The following is a 26,033-nucleotide window of genomic DNA, read 5'->3' on the forward strand; positions in this document are numbered from 1 at the left end:
TGTGTGTCTCACCCTAGACTCCGCTGAGCTGGCTGCACGCCGGCTGCATGCTTGCCGCTTAGCGCATCCCACGTGTGCTGTGTCGGTCCATGGTACAGTACTTGTCACGCTTTCTGACCCCGGAGCATGCAGCGCGACTCATCGAGACATTCTCTCCAAACCAGGCTACCTTTTCTCCTTCCACTCTTCTTTGTTTTGTGTTTGTTTGTCTGCTTTGTTTCGCAGTAAGTCTCCCATTCCCATGGCGAGCTGCATAAGCCAGACCATTTTGTGCACTTTTATTTTGCTCACAGCACATCTGTACAGAGTTTATTTCCCTCATCATACGAAGGACTGACTCACATTTGGGAGACCACAAGACTGGATCTGTACCAGGTCTTGAGGAAGTTTCACATCGAAACTTCTGCAAACTGAAAGGCTGAATAAAAGGCTCTTCTTGATGAGCTTGGTGAACACAATATATCGTTTGGACTGCTTTGTAAAAGCAAAGACTCCTGCCTCGTCCCACCAGTACTGCCCACCCCGCTGAAGTTTCAGTAAACACGGTTTTTTCTGGCCGAGCCCTCCCGGGACTGCCGCTGCTGTAGGTTGCGGGATGTTGGTGCCAGCGTCGTAGTGTGCTCTGCGGCCCTGCCCAGCCATCAGCCACCTTGCTCACTTTCTCCCCCGCCTTCTCCCCCCAGACGAGACCCACACGATGGCCAGCGACACCAGCAGCCTGGTGCAGTCCCACACGTACAAGAAGCGCGAGGCGGCCGACGTGCCCTACCAGACCGGGCAGCTGCACCCTGCCATCCGCGTGGCGGACCTGCTGCAGCACATCACGCAGATGAAGTGCGCCGAGGGCTACGGCTTCAAGGAGGAATACGAGGTGAGCGCACAGATGGGTGGAATGGGCAGCCCCTCCTGGACCCTCCTGCAGCTGGGGTGAGAGTCAGCACCATGATAGTAGACAGGAAATGCTGCCCCTTTCCCTCCCTCCACCTCCTGTGCTGCAAAAGCAGCGGCCCCCATGCCTGACCACCAGTCACTGTCCGTGGCTGCTTTTGTTCAGCAGGACACTAGGTCCTGCTCACTTTGTGATTCTCTCAGGAAGAAACTGTCCTCTGACAGCAGTTCTAGGCCAAGCAGGGAGGGCGCGTGTGCAGATGAGAAGGCAGTACAGCAGTGGTGGCGAACTATGGCACGTGTGCCGCAGTGCTCTAAAAGGTTCGCCATCCCTGCGGTGCCGGGACTGGCTGTTGTCGCGGCCGTGACGGTGGTTCTGGCTCTGGGCGCTCCTGTGGACAGCTGTTGGCAGCACCAGGGGCAGAGCGAGCCTCCACTCTCCAGGATACAGGGCTCATCCCTTCCTGGGCTTTGCTGGGAGCAGGTGCTGCTCAAGAAGGGAGGAAACTCAAGCGTCTGGCGGGGTCTGAGGCGCCTGAGTGTGCAGAGTGGGCAGGTCACTCGTGTCCGTGTGCTGTCAAAGGCAGGTGACAGTCACCGATGGAGATACACTAGCGTGCTGCCCCAGGGTGCAGAGGATGGGAGAGTCGTGTGGCTTTTCCCTCTAAGGACGCATCTCTGCTCCTGTCTCCCTAACTCTCTTGTCAGTGGGCACCATCCTGTCTGGGATTAAAGAGTTTCTCAGGTTGGCTCCGACTGCTTCGCACAGCCTGTGGGCCTCCACCTGCTTCTGCCCCCTCTCGTGGGGCTCTCTCGATGCCTCCTGTCCTGCCATGCCCAGTGCCACCTTGCCCAGCTCCCCTTCCCTGGCATGATTAGCTGGGTCTGTGACATGGCACCGCTGTTGACGGCCACAGCAGCACCTCTTTCAAGAGCTCTGTGGCCGAGGCAGACAGACATGTGCTTTGCTCACTACCGTGTGCACCTGCGTGTGTCCACAGTGACTTCAGATCAGGAGACACCAGAGCCCAGGACACGGATCCAAATCACACCCTGGGGTTTGATTTCAGTCCAGAAAATAGTCTCAGATGAACTTCTACATGTTGGCAACCCTGGGGTTCTGAGATTTACCCTCAGCGGCTGGGTGTATGATTCGGTGAAACTGGCTGGCTTTGCGTGTAGCCTTCTGTACTTTAAAAGACTGGCAGGGCCGGGGATTTAGCTCAGTGGTTTCGCCGCCTGCCTTACAGGTGCAAGGACCCGAGGTGGATCCCCAGTACCAAAAAAAAAAAAAAAAAAAATTAAAAGACTGGCTTAAGGATTAATAGGATTAAGGGTAAGACTTCCAAAAGCATTAATGTCTTATGAAAGACAAAATTAGGTTATTGAGAAAATACAAGCCTAATGAATAGAGATGATGTCTTAGTTCTATCTAATATTCTGAATGCAGATATTGCTCTAATGTTTATTAAAGATGTTAATGTCAGAGAGATTAGAGGCTCAAAGAACAATTCATAAAATAGCCTGAGTCCGCTTTTTGATGCACTATTTAAAAATACCTACCTTGCAATTTCTATAACTATAAATGATGCATATTAGAAAGTATGCCAGAAATTATTTCTCATGCAGGGGTCCTGGGGATATTTGATTTATAGGTGCAAAATGAATCGTATGCTTATTTTAGTCATTTTATTAAGTTAAACATTAGGAGTCCTTATACCTAAAATAAACTGAGGTATTAATTACATTTCAAAAAACCTCTCATTCTGCTGATTCGGTGATCAGAGAGGATGTTTTAAAAGTACACATTTATGCTCCAAATCTATCATCATTTTTTTTTTTAAAAAGAGGAGGAAGGAACAACAAAAGCACATGCTGGAGAAGGAAGCAGGAACGCATGGAAAGGCACTGTTGGGGGACTGAGGAAAATTCTATTAAATAATCCCCACACCTCTGCCCTGTCCGCACGCTGCCCTCCTGGGGAACACTGGTGCCCGGAGGGCCAGGTGGGGCAGGGGACAAGAGGAGGAAGTGCCCCGTCTAGGGGGCACCTCAGGAAGCCTGGAAACCCCCCCCCCCGGCCCTCCTTGTCCTGAGTGTCAGCCTGCAGGTCTCTGTGGGCCCCCGGGCTCCTGGGGCCAGCAGTGCAGCCAGCGGCCCGTCTCTGTTTTCTCTGACCCCAGGGAGTTCTTACTCAGTGTGAATCGGGAGAATCTTTAAGCAGTTATTTTCGAAAGCCCGGCTGGATTTCAGAGCTGTAACAAAACCGCGGCGTGTGTGCCCTTCTCACGAACAGCCCAGAGCCAGGAGCGGCCTGGCCCAGTGGGTCCCGGTGCTGCTGGGTGGATCACCTCCCTGATGACCGCAAGGGCCCAGGCTCAGGCTCTGTTCCCTGCCTGTGTGACCTGACCCTGACCGTAGGCGAGCCTGTGAGGTGGAGTCATTACAGCCCCGGCCTCCTCGGGTCCTTACCAGGATGGAATCGCGCGGCCCATCCCCAGTGCTAGAATGGCCAGGCGCCCAGCAGCCATCCACAGGAAGAGGGAGCAGTGCCGGGAAAGAAGGCCAACAGGTGCTGAGGTCCGAGGGAGGATGCCCACATCCCCTGAGCCCCGTCCCTGTCTGCCACCCCCGAGTGAGCACCAGGGCACAGAGCCAGCCACACCGGGGGGAAAGGTGTCTGTGTCCATCTGTGCAGCTAGGTGAAGTCTTCCCACACGTCGCCCACACTCAGAATGTCTTAGGAAAAAGTCACTTCAGATACGTGGGCCCGATTCTGTGGAGGAGGAGTTTAAGAACTAAGAAAGTATTTTAAGTCTGTGCTGTCCCCTAGCATTGCTGAAATAATATTTCCATATATAAGTTAGGAAAGGCCTAGGGAAGTGTGTAACTATTCATGAACTACAGAATCTTCTTTCAAGAGAAAGGGCGTGTTTGTGTCTTTGGCGCAGTAGGGTTCAGGGGAGGGTGGAGTGTTGGAGCTGTGCCAGAGGTACAGGGGGACGGGGCCCCCATAGCCTGCATCTGTGCAGGAAGCTCGTGGCAAAGGGCCCAGCAGCTGGACGGCCATTGCCCCAGACACTTGTTCAGGGGTGCTTTGCAGGCCAGTGGGGGCACCAAGCCAGCCTGTGCAGGATGGCTTCTCCAGGCAGGATGAGTGGGAGTCGGGCCGGGACGGTGAAGGAGGACACAGTCCAGGTAGAAGTGAAGCATGAGAGCAGGGACACAGGGAGAGGGCACCATCCAGTATGCCTGAGTCAAGGAGGGCCCAGCTTCCACCATGAGAGACACAGGACGTCCCACTGGAAGAGAAGACGCAGAAGACATGAGCTTCACCCCAGCGTGCGGGTAAGCAGCTCAGCCTCTGCATGTCAGCTGTCCGAGGCCCACGAGGACTGCTGATAGGTAATAATCAATACCGAGGAAGGGTCAAAGGGAGCGGGAGACACCCTGACCACAGCAGGGGGATAGGACGTGCGGCTCTGTCCCTGAGGGACGTCAGGCCAGGAGTGTCTTGGAGGGAAAGGACCAAGAACGGCATCATCCGCTCAGTCTTTCCGGTCTCCTCCTGTCCGTGTACTGGAAGGGGGGATCAGTCGCCCATCTTACATTTCTGGAGCAGTGACTTCCTCTCTGTGGACCCTGTTCCACCCCGTCCCTCTTTCCCAAGATGGTGGTGTCTGGAAATCTGCCTGGACGCTGCAGCTTCGTTACTGGCCCCGGAACCCACCGAAGTGCATCCAAACAAGACATCCAGAGGAAGGATGAGATGAGCCGCCGAGGCAGGCCTTTGTGTGACTTGGTTCTCACAGCACAGTCACATGGCACGCGCACCGGGAGACGGGAGACGTGCTTATTTGATTCAGAAGAAATGGTGGCATGAGTCACAATCAAGAAGTAAACATGCTGAACTAGCGGAAAATGGCACGTTGTCCCGGGAGGGCCGCAGGAGTCTCAGGAGAAGACCGAGTGGAAAGGGCAGGTTTGGGGATGTTGCCGAGAGAGGGGAGCCTGTGCCAACCCCAGAGGGCCAGACTGTGGGCTGCCCAGGAACGCGGAAAGGACACAGCAGCTCTTGGGGGACAGAGCAGGGTTCGGCCACTCTGTCTGCAGACTTCCTGGCCTTTGCCACCGGGGTTGCGAGGGGAGACTCATGCCCTCTGTGCCAGCAGCATGACAGCTGCCCCTGTGCAGTACAGCAGGGATGGGGCAGTGGTGGCCCTGTGTGCTTGGAAAGTGATTTTTTCCCACTCTCTGCCCCCCGCAAGTCCTTCTTTATTCCTCATTTTTGTCTTCCTTCTTTTACTCCCACCGTTTGCAGTACGTAACGATGGCACATCAGCGTGGGGACTTGGTGCATGGACGTAATATTGTCATTTTCTGTCCCTTTCTCCGCCTTTCCTTCTCCTTCCATGTCTTGGTCCCCCTCCTTTTTGCAAACGTTCTGTCTCCTGCTTCCTATTATCTATCTTTTATTTGATCTTTAGTTAATTTCTGCCTCAAATTTGGACTGATCCAGTGTCCCTTTGGGGATCCGAGCAGAAGGACCGCAACCTAGGCAGGCCGACAGCCACGCTCTTCAAGAATGTTCCCGCTGTGACTGAGGTCTCGCTCCCACAAGGCAGTGCGGCACCCTCCCACAGGAGGCCCTAAACAGCACCAACGGCCCAGCTCGTCCTCTGAGAACCAGTGCCACGCGGGGGCAGGAAAGCGGATTTGCCAATCACTACTAGAAACCCAAGCAGCTCTTTGCATCCTACTCTTCAGAAACATTTATGTGTCCATGAATATCTCAGTGCATTTAGAAAAGTTTTCCCTTTGTTCTACCTACTTTGCTGCCTACCATGAATCTCTCCAGGCACAAACGCTGATTAATTTTGTAATTATCAAGATTGTTTTTTTGCTGTTTAAACCTGGAAATTGAAGACATTATGCCAGACTCTTCAGGCTTATGAACAGCATTTGGGTTTTGCTGAGGAACCTGCATTTTCCTTAAATGTATAATCCTCCTCAGACATAGTTCCTTGTAGGTCTTTTTGAACCATGGCTTGTCTATCACACACACACACACACACACACACACACACACACACACACACCCCTCCATCTTTTCCCTCTTTTCTAAGTAAAACAGCTGAATGAGTTCAGGGCGAGCACTGGGTTTTGTGTAGTGCTTTTGCCTGTGTTGGACCAAGTTCCAGCAATCTAAGATCATTGCAAGGTCCCTCCTGCCCCCTTACACCTCTCTGTTTTATTTGCTTGCCTCCATCTAAGAGAAGCCAGCATACCCTACAAATAAAATGACTGCTTTCTGCAGAGGCCTGAGTTCAGATTCCCCAGCCTCTCCACCCCAGGACAGGACAGGCCCTTCACTGGGAGACAAGGCTTAGGCTAAGATGTTCTGCCCTGGGTGCCTCCTGTTTCCCTTGCTGGGGATTGTGGACCAAGGGAGAGTTGCACATGCTTTCAGAAAAGCTTGAGGACAGGACACAGCAGCCCTTGGTTGGCTTTTGGAAAATGGAGGCAGGTGCAATGCAATCAGAGGTGCTTGGTGTGACTCAGCTGCTAGGAACACACCCTGCGCGCCACCCACTCGGCATCCCTGCGCGCGACCCGCACCTCCAGCCCACACGGCTCTCAGATGAGCTTTTCAGTCCAGCTCCCTCTTCCAAGGCACCAGCTGAGTCCGTCAATTGCCACAATCAGCGCAGGTTATTTTCTATCCCACAAGATCCAAAACACACAAAACAAAACCATTGAAAGGCAGGGTGGGAGGGGCGGCATTGGCAAGCACTGCAAATGCATTAAGAATCCCAACAGCTGCGCCTCCAACCGCTGTAGCAGCCAAGTGATTTTTAACGTGTTTTCTTTTTCCTTTAATGATCATGCTGCTGCTGAGCCAGGTCCATATGAAAATGATAAAATCTTCCCTCTGAAATTCTGGGATGGCTTCAAGCAGTTGCAAGTCAGGTGTAGGGGTGCAGGTGCTTTCTTAGTGGATAAAAGTTTCTGTGTATTTTTAAATAGTCCAAAAGAGAGTTGGTTCTACCACAGATACTTGGCTGGCTTTGCCTGCAGTCCTGATGTCAAAGTATCTGCTTCGGTGGCCGCTCTGCTTGCCTCCGCAGCCCAAACATGTGCAGTGGTTTGTCACATTTTTCCTTTTGCCCTTGTCTCTGATGACACCTTGGGCGAGCTCACCCTTCGGAGAATTAGATCAGATTGTTATTTCCCGCAGTGCTCTCGACAGCCCACGATAGCTATGGCATCAACATGTTCCAGGTTGTGTGAGACACTTCTTGGCAACTTGTTTCCATTTTGGAGCAAGTTATGCGAATTTTCTTTAACATAGAGAAGTGAAGTGATTGTTCCACTTGTCCACATGCTTTTAGTGTCAGATGCCTTTAGCCACCAGTTCCTTGTGAAGGGCTTGGGCCCATAGGAACGGAAGCGTGCCCGTGTCCCAGCTTCTGTGGGTGTTCCGTGCCTCTGGTGTCCTCATGCCGTGGGTGAGGTTACTGCTGTCACACCAGGCTCCCCCTCCCCTGCCCTCCACAGCAGCTGGTCACAGCCCTGCCTGTGTCCCTCTGCCATTGCCCACTCGCCGGCCTTCCCACTGCCCACATGCTGAGGGAGTCCCTCACACGCTCCCTGCATCCCCCTGCCCCCAGGGCGTCCCTGCCCAGCAACCTGCTGTCTTTGTAAGATGAGGCTGTCACATCCAGCAGACTCCAATAGTCTCCAGAGAGAAGGGACTCGGCCCTTCCTGGCACGTGGGACAGCAGCTCCTTCCCAACCCGTGCCCAGAGGGACTCACCAGCCCCTACGCTCCAGACTCTTCTGGACTCGGCTGTATCACATGCTGTGGGCTCAGCAGGGAGTGACTTCTAACCCTCCTGCAGACCCAACTCTGGTGTGACCCCTGCCGCTACCCTGGCACTTTGAGGCTTTCGAGGGGAAACAGCCGTTCCCCGCCCAGGCTCCAGCTCTCTGTCTCAGTAGCATAGGAGATGCACAGTGACTAGAAACACAGCGACGATGTGTTAGCTGATTCTGCAGTGGATACTTGATGGGTACCGCAAAGTGGAAGGCACCTTTCCCTGCTGAATGGATGCTGTGTATTTAAACACACATATCTCCACATGCAGAAATGATCCAAACTGCATGGATAGAACTGTCAATCGATCCAAACCCAGAAACTGTGACAGTGATGAGTTGATTTGCAGTCTTGGGTATGGTGCTCAGGAGGCGCAGGTCCCTGCAGCTCTGGGCTGGGGATCTAGAAAAGCAGGACGAGTGGAGCAGAGGGCTCTGTGTGTTGAGAAGAGAGTGGGAGTGTGACCAAGACCCGAGACAGGAAAGAACAGGTGAGCAGGGCGGACATTCGCCTGAAACAGGAGTCTGAGAACCTCTTGTGTGCATTGTCCATTTGTTCAGATGCCCGCGGTCACAGGGCGGAGGTGACCAGTGTTCTCATTCCAGGAGGGACCTGGACACGGGCATAAGTCCTGCCCTGGCCTGGCCTCCCGACCCCACTCTGAAACCCCTCTCAATGTTGCTTCACAGTCCGGCGCTTTTCATCAGTGTTTTCTTGCATGAACTGTTAACAGAGAGCAAGCTCAGGATGGTACACGTCATCACGTAGAATCAAGTGAGCTGGCAGCATCCAATCTAGAGAAACCTTGAACCCAGCCGATACTGATTCTTTAAGCATGGCGAGTATGGTTGTGGCTCAGTCTGCTCACTGTACTCAGTGCTGGCCGTGTGTTTAAAATGTTAGAATAGACATGTGACTCCATATTTGCTTTACATTTACTTGACTCTGTAGTGTAATATGAAATATGTTTGGTCTTTATCCCTAACTCCTGTTTCAGAAGTCTTAAAACCTCTGGTGTTTCCTGCATGAGAAGAGCACTTTTCTGTTCATAATGAGGCTCTTTTCCTAACATCTAAGTTATGCTAATGAGTTGGGTTCAGGTGGGTCCATAAACACCAGGCTGGGAGCAGGCCAGGCTCCAGGAAGACCAAGAAACTGAAAGATGAGAGCGTAGGACATTGCACCCTGCCCAGCCACCTCCAGAAGGGGGAGTAGGGCCAGCTGGATCCTGAACAAGGTTCCTGAGCCTCCCAGCTGCCGGCCACATGTTGATGTTGGTGGGGGGTGGTGAACCCCTGCCCTGTGCATCTCTTCATCCTGTACAACATCCTCTCTAATAAGCAGGTCGGCGTGAGTGTTTCTCTGAGTCCTTTGAGCCATCCTAGCAAATTAATCAGACCCAGAGAGGGGGATTCTGGGAACCACGATGCATGCCGGTCCATCAGAAGTGCAGACGACAGCCTAATACCTGAGATTGGTGTCTGGAGTGGGGGCAGTCGTGCGGGATCTGACCAACTCCGGGTAGAGAGTGCAAGAATTGAACTGAGCGATCGAACACTTAACGGGGTCCATTGGAGAGTCACTCTGTGCAGAAAAGTCCCAGACATCTGGGCGCACACACCGATGCCCCGTGCTGTGATGAGTGTGTCAGAACTGTGTTTCCTGCTTCTTTCAGGCTCCTCTTAGAAGTGCTGTTGAGCTATGGAGGTGTGACTTGGTGCATGCCATACGTGCTCCAGGAAGGAAGCTCTGTCATAGTGTATAGCTCTGTAGTTCAGAGAGGTGTCTGTGCGTTTGTGGACACAGCTGGGGGGAGCAAGACTTGAGGATGAACCTGTCATCCGTCTGGCTTGGCTCCTAGGGTGCAGTGACCACACTGATGGCACCGGTCTTTGTCCAGCACCTGCTGTGCCAGCGCTGTACCAAGACTCCCAGAGAAAAATATTTCTATCCACAGTGCTCCTGCACTGTGGATCACACCCACTTCCTAGGTGATGAAGTGACTCAATTTCAGGAACTCGGCCCAGTCCATCTCTCTGTGGAGTTGCAAGCATTCTTCCTTCATCTGTGGACTCTAAAGCTCACGTTCTTCCCACTACACCCAACACCAGGGAAATTAACCTTGTGCTTTATTGATTGGACTTGTTATTTCCCCCTCTGCTGTTTTGTTTGCTTTGAGCAGTGTTTTGTCCTTTGGCAGAGGACCCATGCGTCCCTGATGCTGCTCAACATCTCAGTAGCAGCAGACACTGCCCATTAATCTGCCCCGTGTCTGGGCCCTGGACTGGAGGTCAGTCCAGCATCACTCCTCCCACACTAGCTTTTCACTGTCTAAGTAATGCAGTCACGTTGATGGGATCTGCCATCCTGGCACATCTGAAATGACTGGTGATGTGCTAAAATCAAGCTACCCCTCCTGAGAGCAATAGGGTGGCATACTGCCTCCTTGGGTTATTGCAGACTGCCAATGAGCCAACCCCGGAGAGGAAAGAAGAGGGAGGACAAACTGGGAAACTTGAGTCATGTGTGAAAGCCCACGGCTTTCTGAAAGATCCCTTCTGAAAGTTGCTGGATCTTTTGTCCGCAGAATGATATAACAGAGTGATGATGTGGTCAAGTGAATCTCTCTGACATCAAGGCATAACCTACATAACCCTTAAGCTTTACTAAAATGATACCAAAAAAAACCCAAAACAGCCAAAAATTTTCCTTTTTTCAAAGAGCAGTGGAGTGTAATAGAAAGGACAGTAGATTAGGAATCAGAAGATGTAGGGCCAGTTCCTCTCTGCTGACTCTGTAACCCTGGGCATTGAGCAAAGCATACAGTTTCCATGGAGCAGCTTCAGCAAATGAAGACCAGTTGCTGATGCTATTTGGATGCTGTACCTCAGGGAGGCCAGACTTCTGGGGCGATCGATGTTCTCATGCATGCGAGGGTTTCTAACGGGCAGCACTCAGTGGCTTCCGGGGACTTGTGGAGAACTGTGTCTGGATATCAGTGCCATGCAGACTGCCATCTCTTAGAGCTCCTCTGTTTCTCTAGGGCCAGTTTCTAGAAGAAGTGGTTTCTTCCAGATGTGCCCTTCCCATGTTTTCCTCCTCTCTTCCATTCACCTCTTCCCACTCTCGTGCTTAACTCCAACCACGTCTCCAAGCCACTGGGAGCCCTTAGTGGAGGGGATGTGATAATGGCATGGCACGATGGTGTCTGAAATGTGGCTGTGAACAGACTTCCATTGGGTCCTTAATTGCCCCTCCCCCTTTTGAAGGATAATGACCAATATGAAAATATATGGGTTAAGTGTTTTGAATCATTTAATTTGTGTCACATTTTATATTTCATAAATTCATATTATTGCTGCATGCATTATGCAGTGGAACAACACTGAATTAGAGCTGGTAATATTTTTAAGTTGTCATTTCACAGAAAACAAAGGGAACATGCTGACTTTTCCAATTTTTTATATTTCATTTTATGAAATACAGTAGTTTTATAGTAGTCTATGCTTAAACACAAGTTTAGAATTCACCCATATTATTCAGTCTCTTCTAGATTTTTAAAACTTTCTCAGTATCTTTATCTTCTACTGTTGCCCTTTAGGGAGACATGGAAAACCTTTTATCTGTTTACTTCTGGGAAATTATACAAGAGATACTGAATAATTATAATGTATTCAGTGTTAATTATAAATATGCAGTAAATGTTTTATATGTATTGTATTTATGTGCTTTAGGTAATTATGCATTTGAGTTCCTTGCCAATTTCATGGCCAAAATATTTTACTTGGCTGATTACTAAGTATATTTTAAGCTCACTTCTTGAAACATGAAGAGAATATACTATAAATCCAATTAACATGATTTATCTGCCTAAAGAGAATGCTTGCTTTTATTTTTTTCTCTGTTTTAATGATGAAAAACAGTTGTAAGGATGCAGAGTAAGTTAATTTGTTTTTAAAGCTTCCCAAGCCCAATTTTATTGGTATTTTCCTTTATAATCAGAACATAACTTTTGAAAGATATTTGGAAATTTTAAGAAAAGTGTATGGGGTGGGAAGGCCAATGAAAATCATCCATATGATCACTATCAATTTTTAGTAAATTTCTATCTAATATTTTAATGCATGCAAATCTTAATATATGCAGTTTTAAATCTTATTTCCCATTTAATGTTATATCTCAAATATTTCCTGTATCTTTGACATGAACACTACTGTAAACAAGTCTTTGGACTCACAGCTTTTATTTCTGAAGGAATAAATCAAGCAGTGGAATTACGGCTCAGAGTACATAAAATGGTTTAGCTACTTGCATACATTGGCAGCTTGCTTTCATGAAAGGTTGTTCCAACTCACATTTCTATCAGCACTCTGCAAGAGCACTCCCCTCACTTGATAATCACTAAAATGAGCATTAATCTTCTTTTAATCTCTGCCAGTTTGATGGGATAAAAAGCATATCTCATCAATGTTTCATTTGAAATGAGACCTGTCTTCACGTTTGTTGTCCATGTGAAAAAGTTCTTGGAATTATTCATCTCTTTTGCCTCTTTCCCTATGAGGGTATTGGTTGTCTCTTACTGACTTGTATGAGCTCTTTTATGGCCTCCTGTGTGCTCCTTTGGAAATACTAAGGCTGATCAAGAAAGCCATATAGTGAATGATTAAATTATAAAAATTACAGTAAAAGATACATTGCCATTAGTTTTCCTCAAAATATTCCAACCAACTCACTTGAACACACTTATCTCATCATTTTGGCCACTTTCATAGATAATATTGGAAGTCCTCTTTCATGAGTGTTTTTAAAAAACATAATAAAAAATACGGTTTGTGGTGCTGCCACCTGCCTTAAAAGTGTAAGGTCCCGAGTTTGATCCCTGGTACCAAAAAACATATGGTGACTATTGCTGCTGAGTATCATTCAATGGAAAGGCAGGCTTGTAAAACACATATGGTGTTCCTTATCTATCTTATTCACTGGATCTGGCATCATGAAGCTTCTGGCTCTTCACCAAAGTCAAAATGACCATGAAAGGTAAACATTTTGAAACAGCTTGGAATATGACAGTCACGACAATGCCATAAAGTGCTCGTGAAAGTGACTTCCAGAACTGCTTCAGAGAGTGGCAAGAAGGAGGGGATAAGTGTGTTTGAAGCGAGGAAGAGTATTTTGAGAGGACTTAACAATCTGTCCTTTACTATAATTTTTTAATTGAAACATAATACTGCATTTTTCTATCACACCTCCTATGTTGGTAATCCTTAAACTGTGTGTTTCTGTAATGTTAGAGTCACCTAGTCCATGGGAAATGTGGACATTTTAAGCCATCAGCTTCATGAAAAATCCTGTATAATTTTGTTATAATTGGATAGGATTCATTTATAAAGCTTAGAAAAGTTGATTTCCAAGCAATAGTGGATCTTCCTATCCATTGATATGGTTTAGGTTGTCTTTTATATGGAACTTCTTTAATATTTTTCAATTAAGCTTGAAAATCTTCTTAAAATTCTAGATACCTTCAACTTCCATGTAGTTTTTGTTATGGTAAAGATATCTGTTTACAGTTACATTTTATTTTTATTGTGTGTTCATAAGGCAGGTAAGTAGATGGATAGATACATAGTCTTTTTAGCCTCACAGGCTAAAGTGCCAAGCTCTGATGTGTGAAGATCAAGTGTGTCTTTGCCTCATTTATTAGCATAGATAAAAAGAGAGGTGTATGTACACATATTCATTTATAAAGATGAGTATGTATATAAATATAAATGTGTGCATGCATTGCCTTTTGTTTATTACCCTTATGTCTGGAAATTTTTCAGCAATTTCATTTCGGTCATTCATTTATTATTTTCGAGTTTTCTATGGAGAAATATGTCAACTGTCATTTTAAACCTTTCTATGTTCAGTTTCCTTGATTATAAAGCCAACGAGACCCTCCAGGACAATGGTAAATAAAACTCAGGTTGACACAGAGCACAGCCAGTGGCCCTGCCTTATTCCATTGCCCCACTTGCAACCCTGTGCAACTGCAAAGAAGAGGCTGTAGCCCACCCAGTCTGGAAGCCTAGTAGTGACCTCAGCTGACAACAGAAGAAAGCAAGAAGCCTTAACCAGGAGCAAAACCGAGCCAGTGACCCCATGTGACCAGGAAGCCCAGCCAGAATCCCTGCCTGAAATCAGAGCCCAGCCAGCACACCACCCAGCCTCAGAGAATAGGCAAAAGTTCCCACCCAACTGGAGACCCAACCACAGACCTCATCTACCATAGATGCTCCCAATGGGGCTGTCAACATCACCTCCTAGACTGGCTGAATAAAGTCTGTCCTTGCCAAGTGAACCTGTAAAAGCTGAAAAAAGTGGCTGCTTCCTCAAATGCACAGCCACAAATACAGAGGTACAAGAATGGTGAAGAGTCAAAAACATGGGACACCAAAGGAAAGTAAAGGTGTAAAAACTGACCCTAAAGAAGTAGAGATCCATGAGTTGAATGACAGAAGATTCAGAATAATCTTTGTAAAGGAGTTCAGTAAACTACAAAAAAACACAGAATGCTAAGCAAAGCTAGAAAAACAGCACATAAATAAAATGAAAGTTTACCAGAGAAAGAAAGCCATAAAACATTTAAAAATGCAGAAATTCTAGGGATGAAGAATGCAATGACTGAATTGAAAAATTCAACAGAAAGTTTCAATAGCAAGGACTCAGTTGGGCAGAAGAGTCAGTGAACTTGAGGACAGGTAATCTGACAAGTATCCAGGCAAAAGAACAGAGAAAAAAGAATGACAATGACCAAAGAAAACCTCTAGGGTTTATGGGATAGCATCAAGTGAAATGCTCTACCTATTATTGAAATTATAAAAGAGGAAGATAAAAGGACAGAAAGTCTATTTAAAGAGAAAGTAGCACTGAATCTTTGCAAATTTGGAGGGAGAAATGAACGTCTAGATTTATGAGATTCAAAAATTGCCAAATAGATTGAACTCAGAAACATACACATTGAGCACATTGTGATTAACTAGCAAAAGACAAAGACTTATCACATCCAATAGGACACATAATGCTATTATCAGATTGCTCAGCCTAAATCGTGTAGACCAGAAGATAATGGGATGGTACATCCAAAATGTTAAATAAAAGTAAAAAACTTGGAGACTAGTGAGATTCTGTCTCAAAATAAAAAATAAATGGCTGGCAAGGTAGCTTCTGAGAGCAAAGACTCTTGAGTTCAATCCCCAGTACTGCAGAAAACAAAACCAAAACAAAACCTGCCAACCAGGAATATTATACCAAACATACTGGACAAAGCTATCCTTCCTAAATGGAAAAGATATAAAGAGATTATCAAGTAGATAGAACCTGAAAGAGTTCATCACCACTAAGCTGCCTTGTAAGAAATGTTTAAAGGGAGTTTCACAAACTAAAATGAAAGCTTACTGATGAACTACAGGAAAACATGGATGTGAAGAACTCCATTAATGATATATATGTACTCAAAGTCAGAATCCTCTAATAGTGTAAGAGTGCTATCTAAACAACTTTCAGTTCTGATAGAGGTTAAAGGAAGTTTATTTTAAAACTGTAATTATAAGAATTTGATATTGGACACACAAAATTATGTAAATGGTAACATCAGTAACCTAAAACATGAGAAGACTGAGAAGTAAAAGTATAAAGCTTTTTTATGAGATTGAAATTAAATTATTATGTTTACAATAGGATACTATAAATGTATTTTGTGGTTTCCACAACAGAAACTCATAGTAGTTACAAAATTTAAGAGAAATGCATCCAAGAATGAAACAACTAAAAGTCATCATATGACAGAGAAAGACAGCAAAAGAGGAAGAAAGGAACTACAAAAGAGAAAACAGCAAAATGGCAATAGTAAGTACTTACCAGTCAATCATTACTTTGAATATTACTCAATTATAGCCTCTCATCAAAAGACTTTGAGTGGTTGAATGGAGTTTTGAAAACAATCAAGATCCAATAGTTTATTCATTCATGTTAGTGATAAAGATATTCATGGATTGAAAATAAAGGGTGGGAGAAGATATTCAATAAGCAAAAGAAAAGGAGAGAGCTACACTTAACATATATATCGGAAAAAATAGGCTGAAAATGTGAATTGATCAAAGAGACAATGAAGGTCATTATTTAATAATAAAAGGATCAATTCATCACAAAGATATAACAGTTGTACATATTCTTGGACCAAGTCTCAGCACATCTAAATACGTAACACAAATACTAAACTCAAAGGAAAAATAAATAACAGTAATAGTAAAGAGGTTGATACCTTCAGTAATAGATAGATCATCCAGAGAGAAAACCAGCAAAGAAGCACTGGAGACCTAACAGAGCTGTGCAAAACATCCCAGCCACAGCAACAAGAAACACATCCTGCATTCTCTAGGCTAGATCACATGCTGGGCCACAAAACAAGGCTTGACACATTTGTAAAGACTGAGATCTTAGCAAGTATTTTTTCTTACCCCATAGTATTATGAAAGTGGACATCAATAATGGGATGAAAATTGGAAAATTTACAAATACTTACACTTAAACAACAAACATCTGCACAATCAATTAATTGAATGGCCAGTAAAAGAAATGTTTAAAATCTTGAAATAAAAAGAATCATTAGACAATTGTGAACAATTGGATGTCAACACATTGAATAACCTAAGAATAAATGAATATACATTTCAAAACATGCAGCCTACCCTAACTGAACTAGGAAGAAACAGACAATATGATCTGACCAAAAATAAGTAAGGACTTTAAGTCACTAATCAAAAACCTCCCAACAAAAACCAAGACAAATGGCTTCACTGGTGAATTCTACCAAAAATTTAAGGAAGAATTAACTGCAATCCTTCTCTCACTCTTCCAAAAAATCGAAGAGGAGGAAATGCTTCCAAGCTCATTTTACAAGGCCAGCATTACTGTGATCCAAGCCAAAGAAGAACACTACAAGAAAAAAAAAATTGCAGACCAAAATCCCTGATAAACATAGATACAAAAATTCTCAACAAAATACTAGCAAACCAAATTCAATAGCAAATTTAGAGAATCACACACCATAATCAAGTGAGATTTATCCGTGGAATGCCAAGATTATTCAGCCTGTGAAGATTGATGTGTATGATGCACTACATTAACAGAGTGGAAGATAAAAAGTATATGACCATCTCAGTAGATGCAGAAAAAGCATGTAACAAAATCCAGCATTCGCTCATGATAAAAACTCTCAATAAATTGGACATAGAAGAAATGTACCACAACATAATAAAGGCTGTATAAGAACTCACAGCTAACATCATACTCAACATTGAGAAGCAGAAAACCTTTCCTCTAAGATTAGTAATGAGACAAATGTACCCATTCTCACCACTTCTGTGAGCATAGAAGAACCTGGAGGTCATCATGCTGAGTGAAATGAGTCAGAGAAAGACAAATACTGCATGGTCTTACTTAACTGCGGTGTCTGAACAAGTCACTCATAGAAACAGAAAGTAAAATGGTGGTTATCAGGGGTTTGGGATAGGAGGAAATGCGAAGATGTTGGCCAAAAGGTGCAAACTTCAGGTTGTAAGATTAATGAGTTCTGGGGCCCTGAGGTACACCATGGTTCAAAGTGGTGATTGTAGTTAATTATACCATATTGTACTCTTGAGATTTCCTGAGACTGGAGTACATCTTCAATTCCCCATCCACTCCTCAACTAAAAATGTTAACCAAGGTAACAGGTGGGTTACCTAGCATGGCTGTGGTATTTGTTTCATGCACACGTATGAAGTAAGTGTGGCTTGGTGGTAGAGAACACATTAGTGTATGTGAGGCCTACATGCTAGCTCATAGAACATGCCTAAGTAAATGCAAAACAGTTGAAGTTATCCCCTGTATACTGTCAGATCATAGTATAGTGAAACTGGAGAGCAATAGCAAAAGAAACCATAAGAACTTCATAAACACATGGAAATTGATTAACACCCTCCTGAACAACTAGTGGGTCACAGAGGAAATTAAAGACAGTTTCTACAATTAAATGACAATGCCAATACAACATACCACAATATATGGAACACAATGAAAGGAGTCCTACAAGGGAAATTCATAGCAGTGAATAGCCATATTAGGAAAACAGAGCAAGCTCAAATAAACAATCTAATGCTGCACCTCAAGCGTCTAGAAAAAGAAGAGTAAGACAAACCCAAAGCTCGTACAAGGAAGGAAATTTTAAAGATCAGAGCAGAGGTAACCGAGTGGCGCCTGGAGCGTGGCTGGGGGGAGCAAGCTGCTGGAGGTGGTGGAGCAGGGTGGCGCCCAGGCCTGCGGGCCGGGGAGCCAGCTCGAGCCCGTCCCCTCGTCTCTGCTCGGCCCCACCCTCTGGTCCCCGTTGGTCCCTGTGGCACGGGCAACTGGTGCAGGAGAAAAGGAGCATGTGACTGTAAGAACCTATAAATACTTTAAGGGCACACCCTACTGAGGTGCCAAGTCACACGGAAGATGCTGAATCACCCCGCTGCAGACAGGCAGGTGTGCCCATGCCCTACCAAGGTCCCGAGTCACATGGAACATGCGGAATCACCCCACTGCAGACAGGCAGCCACCTGGTTCCACACTACAAAGATGCAGAGGACACCAGACCACCAGACCAAGGTACTGAGTCCCACTGCTCCCGGCCCAGAGGTAGGGGCTTCTGAGCCGCCATCCCACTGCCCCTGGTCCAGAGAAAGGGGCTTCCCGGCCACCATCCCTCCCGCTGCTCCCAGCCCACAGGAAAGGGCTTTTGGGTCACCATCCCTACCGCTGCTCCCGGCCCCTGTCCCACCTCTCCCAGCTCAGAGGAGGTAATCTGTGCAGGCACTAACAGCCCCCCACCCCAGTCCAAATGAGAAAACACGTAAATAAGTCTCAAAACCAGACTTCCAGATCACCTACAGCAACCCCAAAGGGAAATGAGATGGAACACTCTGATACTCAACCACCTGGACCCACTGAACTGGCAACAAAAGGGGATCTGGAAAAAATGAAATCAGAAATAATTTCTCAGATAACAGGAGAAATTGTGCCCCTAGTGCAAGACATGATTAATAAATCTAGAGAGGAGCTCAGGAACATGATGGAATCCCAACATAAGAAACAAATGGAATCCATAAAACAGATGCAAATAGATTTCCAGGAGATGAAAAACTCCATTGAAAGTCTACACAGCAAAATGAGCCAGTGTGAGGACAGAATTTCAGATACAGAAGACAAGATTGCAATTAGTGACCAGGAAAAGAAAAATTGCTTTAAAATTGTAAAGGAACATGAGAAATCAATTCAGCAGCTGCTAGACGATGCAAAGAAGAATAACATAAGACTGATCGGAGTCAAAGAAGAAACAGGAGAGAGTGCAGATAACATAAAAAAACTGTTCACAGAAGTAATGGCAGAACACTTCCCAAGCAAGGGAAAAGAACTTGACATACGGATAAGTGAGGCATATAGGACTCCAAATACCCTTGATCAAAAAAAATCTACACGTAGGCATATAATTGTTAAGATTCCAGAAACTCAACAGAAGAACAAAGTTCTCCAAGCCGTCAGAGAAAAGAAACAAATCACATACAAAGGAAAGCCCATCAGAATCACAGCAGACTTCTCAACACAAACCATCAAGGCAAAAGGAGCTTGGAGTGACATATTCCAAGCCCTAAAGGAAAACAGCCTCCAACCCAGATTGATGTACCCTGCAAAACTGTCTTTCAAAATTCATGGAGAAATAAGATACTTTCATGACAAAGAGCACCTTAGAAACTTCATGAATACCAAACCAGCACTCCAAAGAATTTTACACAATATCCTAGGAACAGACATTGAGGATCACAACCCCAGGAAGCAAAGCAGAATGAACCCATCTGGCATGACAAGAAATTAAATGTAAAGGGGGAGAACCCAACAAAAAGAAAAAGTCATGGCAATAACAAGTCAATATGTTTCAGTTATAACCATCAACGTTAATCAATTCACCAATCAAAAGAAATAGACTGGCAGAATGGTTCAAGAAGCAAAATCCAACAATATGCTGCATACAAGAAACACACTTAATTCAAAAAGAAACTCATAGACTGAAAGTTAAAGGGTGGAAAACAATACTGCATACGACGGGAACCCGAAAAAAAGCAGTAGTAGCTATCCTCTTCGCAGATCAAGTAGATTTCAAACCAACACTGATTAAGAGAGATGAAGAAGGACACTACATCCTTGTAAAGGGAAGAATCCAAGAGGAAGAGATGACAATCATAAATATCTATGCACCAAACACTAGTGCGCACCCACCTATATAAAACAAATACTAATGGACATGAAAAGTCATATATGCACTAATACAATTGTAGTGGGGGACCTCAACACCCCACTGTCACAAATAGATAGATCAATTAGACTAAAAATAAGTAATGAAATACTAGAACTCAATCAAACTCTTGAACAAATGAACTTAACAGATGTTTACAGAGTCTTCCACCCCACAAAATCAGAATACACATTCTTCTCAGCTGCACATGGGTCATTCTCGAAAATAGACCACATACTCACACATAGAACATGTTTAAGTAAGTGCAAAGGAATTGAAGTTATCCCCTGTATATTATCAGGCCATAGTGCAATGAAATTGGAGATCCACAGCAAAAGAAACTCAAAAACTTTCATAAACACGTGGAAATTGAACAGCACACTTCTGAATAACCAATGGGTCACAGAGGAAATTAAAGAAGAAATCAGACAATTAAATGACAATGACAATACAACATATCGGAATCTATGGGACACAATGAAAGCAGTCTTACAAGGGAAATTCATAGCAGTGAATACGCATATTAGGAAAACAGAATGAGCCCAATTAAACAACCTGATGCTGAACCTCAAGCTTCTAGAAAAAGAAGAACAGGACAACCCCAAAGCTCATACAAGGGAGGAAATTATAAAGATCAGAGGAGAAATCAATGCAATGGAGACTAATAGAATAATACAAAAAAATCAATGAAGCCAAGAGTTGGTTCTTTGAAAGAATCAACAAAATTGATAAACCTTTAGCCAACCTTGTCAGAAAAAGGAAAGAAAAGGCCCAAATCCATGCAGTTAGGAATGAAAAGGGTGAAATTACAACAGACCCAGGAGAAATCCAGAGGATCATCAATACCTACTTCCAGAACCTATATGCCAATAAGATGGACAACACAGAAGAAATGGATGGATTCCTAGATACATATGAATTACCAAAGTTGAACGAAAAAAACCTAAAAATTCTGAACAACCCAATATCAACCAATGAAATTGAAAATGTAATTAAAAACTTACCAACTAAGAAAAGCCCGGGCCCTGATGGCTTCACTGCTGAATTCTACAAGACATTTAGAGAGGAACTGCTGCCACTACTGTTTAAACTCTTCAATGAAATTGAAAGGGAAGCCATACTCCCAAATTCATTCCTGGAAACAAGCATCACCTTGATCCCCAAAGCAGAGAAAGACCCAACTGAAAAAGAGAACTATAGGCCAATCTCACTAATGAACATAGATGCAAAATTCCTTAATAAGGTAATGGCAAACAGAATACAGAAGATCATCAAGAAGATCATACACCCTGATCAAGTGAGATTCATCCTAGGGATGCAGGAATGGTTCAATATACACAAATCAATGTAATATACTATATCAATGGAGCCAAGGACAAAAACCATATGATTGTCTCCATGGATGCAGAAAAAGCATTTGACAAAATCCAACATGCATTTATGATAAAAACCCTACAAAAAATTGGAATAGATGGTCTCTACCTCAAACTGATAGAAGCCATCTATGAAAAACCAACAGCCAATATCATACTAAATGGTCAAAAACTGAAACCCTTCACACTAAAATCAGGAACTAGACAAGGATGTCCACTGTTACCACTCTTGTTCAATATAGTTCTGGAAACATTAGCCATGGCAATTAGACAAGAGAAAGAAATAAAAGGAATAAAGATAGGTAATGAAGAAGTCAAATTGTCATTATTTGCAGATGACATGATACTCTATATAGAAGACCCCAAGAACTCCACCAAAAGTCTTCTAGACTTAATAACCAAATTCAGTCAAGTAGCTGGTTACAAGGTCAACACACAAAAATCAATAGCTTTCCTCTACACGAATGGCAGACTGACTGAGAGAGAAATAGGGCAAATAATTCCTTTCACAATAGCATCCAAAAAACTGAAATACCTAGGAATCATCCTAACGAAAGAAATCAAAGACCTCTTCTCTGAAAACTATGGCACTCTGAAAAGAGAGATTGAAGATGATATCAGAAAATGGACAGACATCCCCTGCTCCTGGGTAGGAAGGATTAATATAGTGAAAATGGCCATACTTCCAAAACTGCTATATAGATTTAATGCAATTCCAATTGAGATCCCAGCAGCATAGTTCATGGACCTTGAGAAAACAGTCCAAAAATTCATTTGGAGCAAGAAGAGACCCAGAATAGCAAAAGCAATTCTAGGTAACAGAGACATGGCAGGGGTCATCACAATCCCCAACCTGCAACTCTACTACGAAGTTACTGTGATAAAAACAGCATGGTACTGGCAAAGAAAGAGACCTGAGGACCAGTGGAACAGATTAGAAGATGCAGAAACAACACCAGACACACTCAGCCATCTCATCTTCGATAAAGGAGCCAAACACCCTCACTGGAGGAAAGATAGCCTCTTTGATAAATGGTGCTGGAAAAATTGGGCTTCAACTTGCCAAAGATTAAAACTAGACCTATATCTCTAACCATGCACTAAACTAAAATCAAAATGGATTAAAGATTTAAATGTTAAAATAGAAACTCTGAACCAGTTGGAACAGAGGTTAGGTAGAACCCTTGAAGACATCGGTGTAGGAAAAGATTTTATGAACAAAACCTCAGTTGCCTGTGAACTAGCACAAACAATCAACAAGTGGGATCTCTTCTTATTAAAAAGCTTCTGCACAGCAAGAGAAACCACCAGCAATGTGAAGAGACAACCCACAATGTGGGAAAAAATCTTCACCTGCTCTTCCTCAGACAAAGGTCTACTATCTCAAATCTATAAAGAACTTAAGAAGATCAGACCTCCCAAATTTAAAGACCCAGTCGAAAAATAGGCATCTGAAATGAACAGACATTTCTCAGATAAAGAAGTAGAAATAGCAAATAAATACATGAAAAAATGTTCAACATCACTGGTCATTCGAGAGATGCAAATGAAAACAACGCTGAGATTCCACTTCACTCCAGAAAGAATGGCTGCTATCATGAAATCCACCAATAACAAATGCCAGTGGGGCTGTGGGGAAAGAGGAACCCTGCTCCCCTGCTGGTGGGAGTGTAGACTGATGCAACCACTGTGGAAATCAGTATGGAGTTACCTCAAAGAACTAGGACTGGAAGTCTCATTTGACCCTGCTATTCCACTGCTGGGGATCTTCCCCAAAGAATTAAAAGAATCATACCACAGTGATATATGTGCACCCATGTTCACAGCAGCACAGTTTGTAATAGCTAAAACTTGGAAACAGCCCAAATGCCCATCAGCTGGAGACTGGATAAAGAAAATGTGGTTTTTTTATAAAATGGAGTACTACTCAGCCATAAAAAATAAGAAATTAGAGACATTTATAGCTAAGTGGATGCACATTGAGGCGATACTCTTAAGTGAAATAAATAGGACACATATGAATAAATTCCAAGTAGTTTCTCTGGTGTGAAAAACTGAAAGTGTAAATAAGGACCAAATGTATAATAGGGAATGTGAAATAGGAAGAAAAGGGGCAAAGGGGAAGGAAGTGGGAGGGCTAGGGGAAAGGATAGAAGGGAATGGGATTAATATGAGAAAATGGAAAAATAGGAACAAAATCTTTGTAAATAGGGAGGAATGGAGGCATTGAAGGGAGGGCTGGGCAAGGGTGAATAATAAGAACCAAGAGAGACTATGTAAAGGTGCAAATTTCCAATGATGAATGTCATTATATTGTATACCTAAAATGTACCATTGATTAGAATGAATAATCAATAATGCAAAATAGTAAGAAAAGGTCCAAAGGGGTAGGGGTAGTGAGAGGGCCAGGGGAAAGGAAAGAAGGGAAAGGACAAATGCTGAGAAATGGACAAAATGGAAATAAAGTCTTTGTAAATAGGGAAGGGTGGAGGGCTTGAAGGGAGGGCTAGGAATGGGGAAAAAATCAGAACCAAGATACATTATGTAAAGGTACAGTTCCCAATGAGAAATGTAATTGTGTTGTATACCTACAATGTACCAATAAAAGAATTTTTAAAAAAAAAGAGAGCAGAGCAGAAATCAATGCAATGGAGACTAAGAGAACAGTACAAAAAAATCACCAAATCAGAGTTTGTTCTTCAAAAGAATAAATAAAATTGACAAACCCTTAGCCAGCCTTATCAAAACAGAAAAGAAAAGGTTCAAATGTATGCAATCAGGAATGAAAAGGGTGAGATTATAACAGACCCAGCAGAAATCCAGAGGATCATCAATTCCTACTTTGAGAACCTGTACTCCAATAAGATGGAAAACACAGAAGAAATGGACAAATCCCTAGATACATATGAATTACCAAAGTTGAACCAAGAAGATATAAAAATTCTAAACAATCAATGAAATTAAAAAGTAATTTAAAACTTAACAACAAAGAAAAGCCCAGGTCCTGATGGCTTCACTGCTGAATTTTACATGAAATTTAGAGAACAGCTAATGCCACTAATGCTCAAACTTTTTAATGAATTTAGAAGGAAAGCAGTACTCCCAAATTCATTCCTAGAAGCAATGAATACCTTGATTCTAAAAGCTGAGAAAGTACCAACTGAAAAAGAGAACTACCGGCCAATCTCTCTAATGAACATAGATGCAACAATCCTAGGTTAGATACTTGCAAACAGAGTGCAGAAGATCATCAAGAAGAGCATACACCCTAACCAAGTGTGATTCATCCCAGGGATCCAAGGATGGTTTAACATACATAAATCAATAAATGTAATACACTATATTAAAAGAGTCAAGGACAATAAGCATGTAATCATCTCAATTGATGCAGAAAAGCATTTGATGAAATCCAACACCAATTCCCGATAAAAACCCTACAGAAAATTGGAATAGACGGTCTCTATCTCAACCTGATAAAAGCCATCTATGAAAAACCAACAGCCAACATCATACTAAGTGGTCAAAAACTGAAATATTTCATGCTAAACTCAGGAACAAGACAAAAATGCCCAGTATCACCACTTTTGTTCAATATTAGTTCTGGTAACATTAGCCATAGAAATTCAATAAGAGAAAGAAATAAAAGGAATAAAGATAGGAAATGAAGAAGTTAAACTGTCATTATTTGCAGATGACATGATACTCTGTATAGAAGACCCCAAAAACTCCACCAAAAGACTTCTATACTTAATAACCAAATTCAGTAAAGTAGCTGGATACAAGGTCAACACTCAAAAATCAATAGCCTTCTTGTGCATGAATGACAGGCTCACTGAGAGAGAAATGGGGCAAATAATTCCTTTTACAATGGCATCCAAAGAACTAAAATATCTGGGAATCATTCTAAAGAAGGAAGTAAAAGACCTCTACTCTGAAAACTATAGCACTCTGAGAAAAGATATTGAGGAGGATATCAGAAAATGGAAAGCCATCCCTTGTTCCTGGGTAGGAAGAACCAATATAGTGATAATTGGCCATACTTCCAAAACTGCTATATAGATTCAATGTAATCCGGATTAAAATCCCAACAGCATATTTCACAGAACTAGAGAAACAATCCAAAAATTCATTTGGAACAAGAAGAGACCTAGAATAGCAAAAGCAGTCCTAGGTAACAAAGACAAGGCAGGGGGTATCACAATCCCCAACTTGAAACTATACTACAAAGTCACTGTGATAAAAACAGCATGGTACAGGCAAAGAAACAGACCCAGGAATCAATGGAACAGATTAGAAAATGAAGAAACAACTCCAGACACACTCAGCCACCTCATCCTTGACTAAGGAGCCAAACACCCTCACTGGAGGAAAGATAGCCTCTTTAATAAATCGTGCTAGAAAAACTGGGTTTCAACTTGCCAAAACTAGACCCATGTCTCTCACCATGCACTAAACTAAAATTGAAATGGATCGGAGATGTAAATAGTAAAACAAACACTGAACCTGCTAGAAGATAGATTAGGCAGAGTTCTTGAAGACATTGGTG

At 43.7% G+C, this 26,033-nt stretch overlaps 1 protein-coding gene across 14 annotated transcripts in view; it reads left to right on the top strand.

Moving 5' to 3' along the window:
- The window catches only part of Ptprm (protein tyrosine phosphatase receptor type M), a 675,227-nt gene that overhangs the window by 528,829 nt on the left and 120,365 nt on the right, over positions 1-26,033 (top strand). For all 14 annotated transcript variants that reach the window (XM_087189931.1, XM_087189938.1, XM_087189934.1 and 11 more), the window contains one exon: positions 684-871. In XM_087189931.1, coding sequence (XP_087046057.1) covers positions 684-871 — 188 coding nt within the window. The remainder of the gene's footprint in view (positions 1-683; positions 872-26,033) is intronic.

Source organism: Heterocephalus glaber, unplaced genomic scaffold (assembly GCF_053883595.1).
Source record: "Heterocephalus glaber isolate CG9 unplaced genomic scaffold, H.glaber_assembly_v1.0 deba00000331, whole genome shotgun sequence".
Taxonomy (NCBI): domain Eukaryota; kingdom Metazoa; phylum Chordata; class Mammalia; order Rodentia; family Bathyergidae; genus Heterocephalus; species Heterocephalus glaber.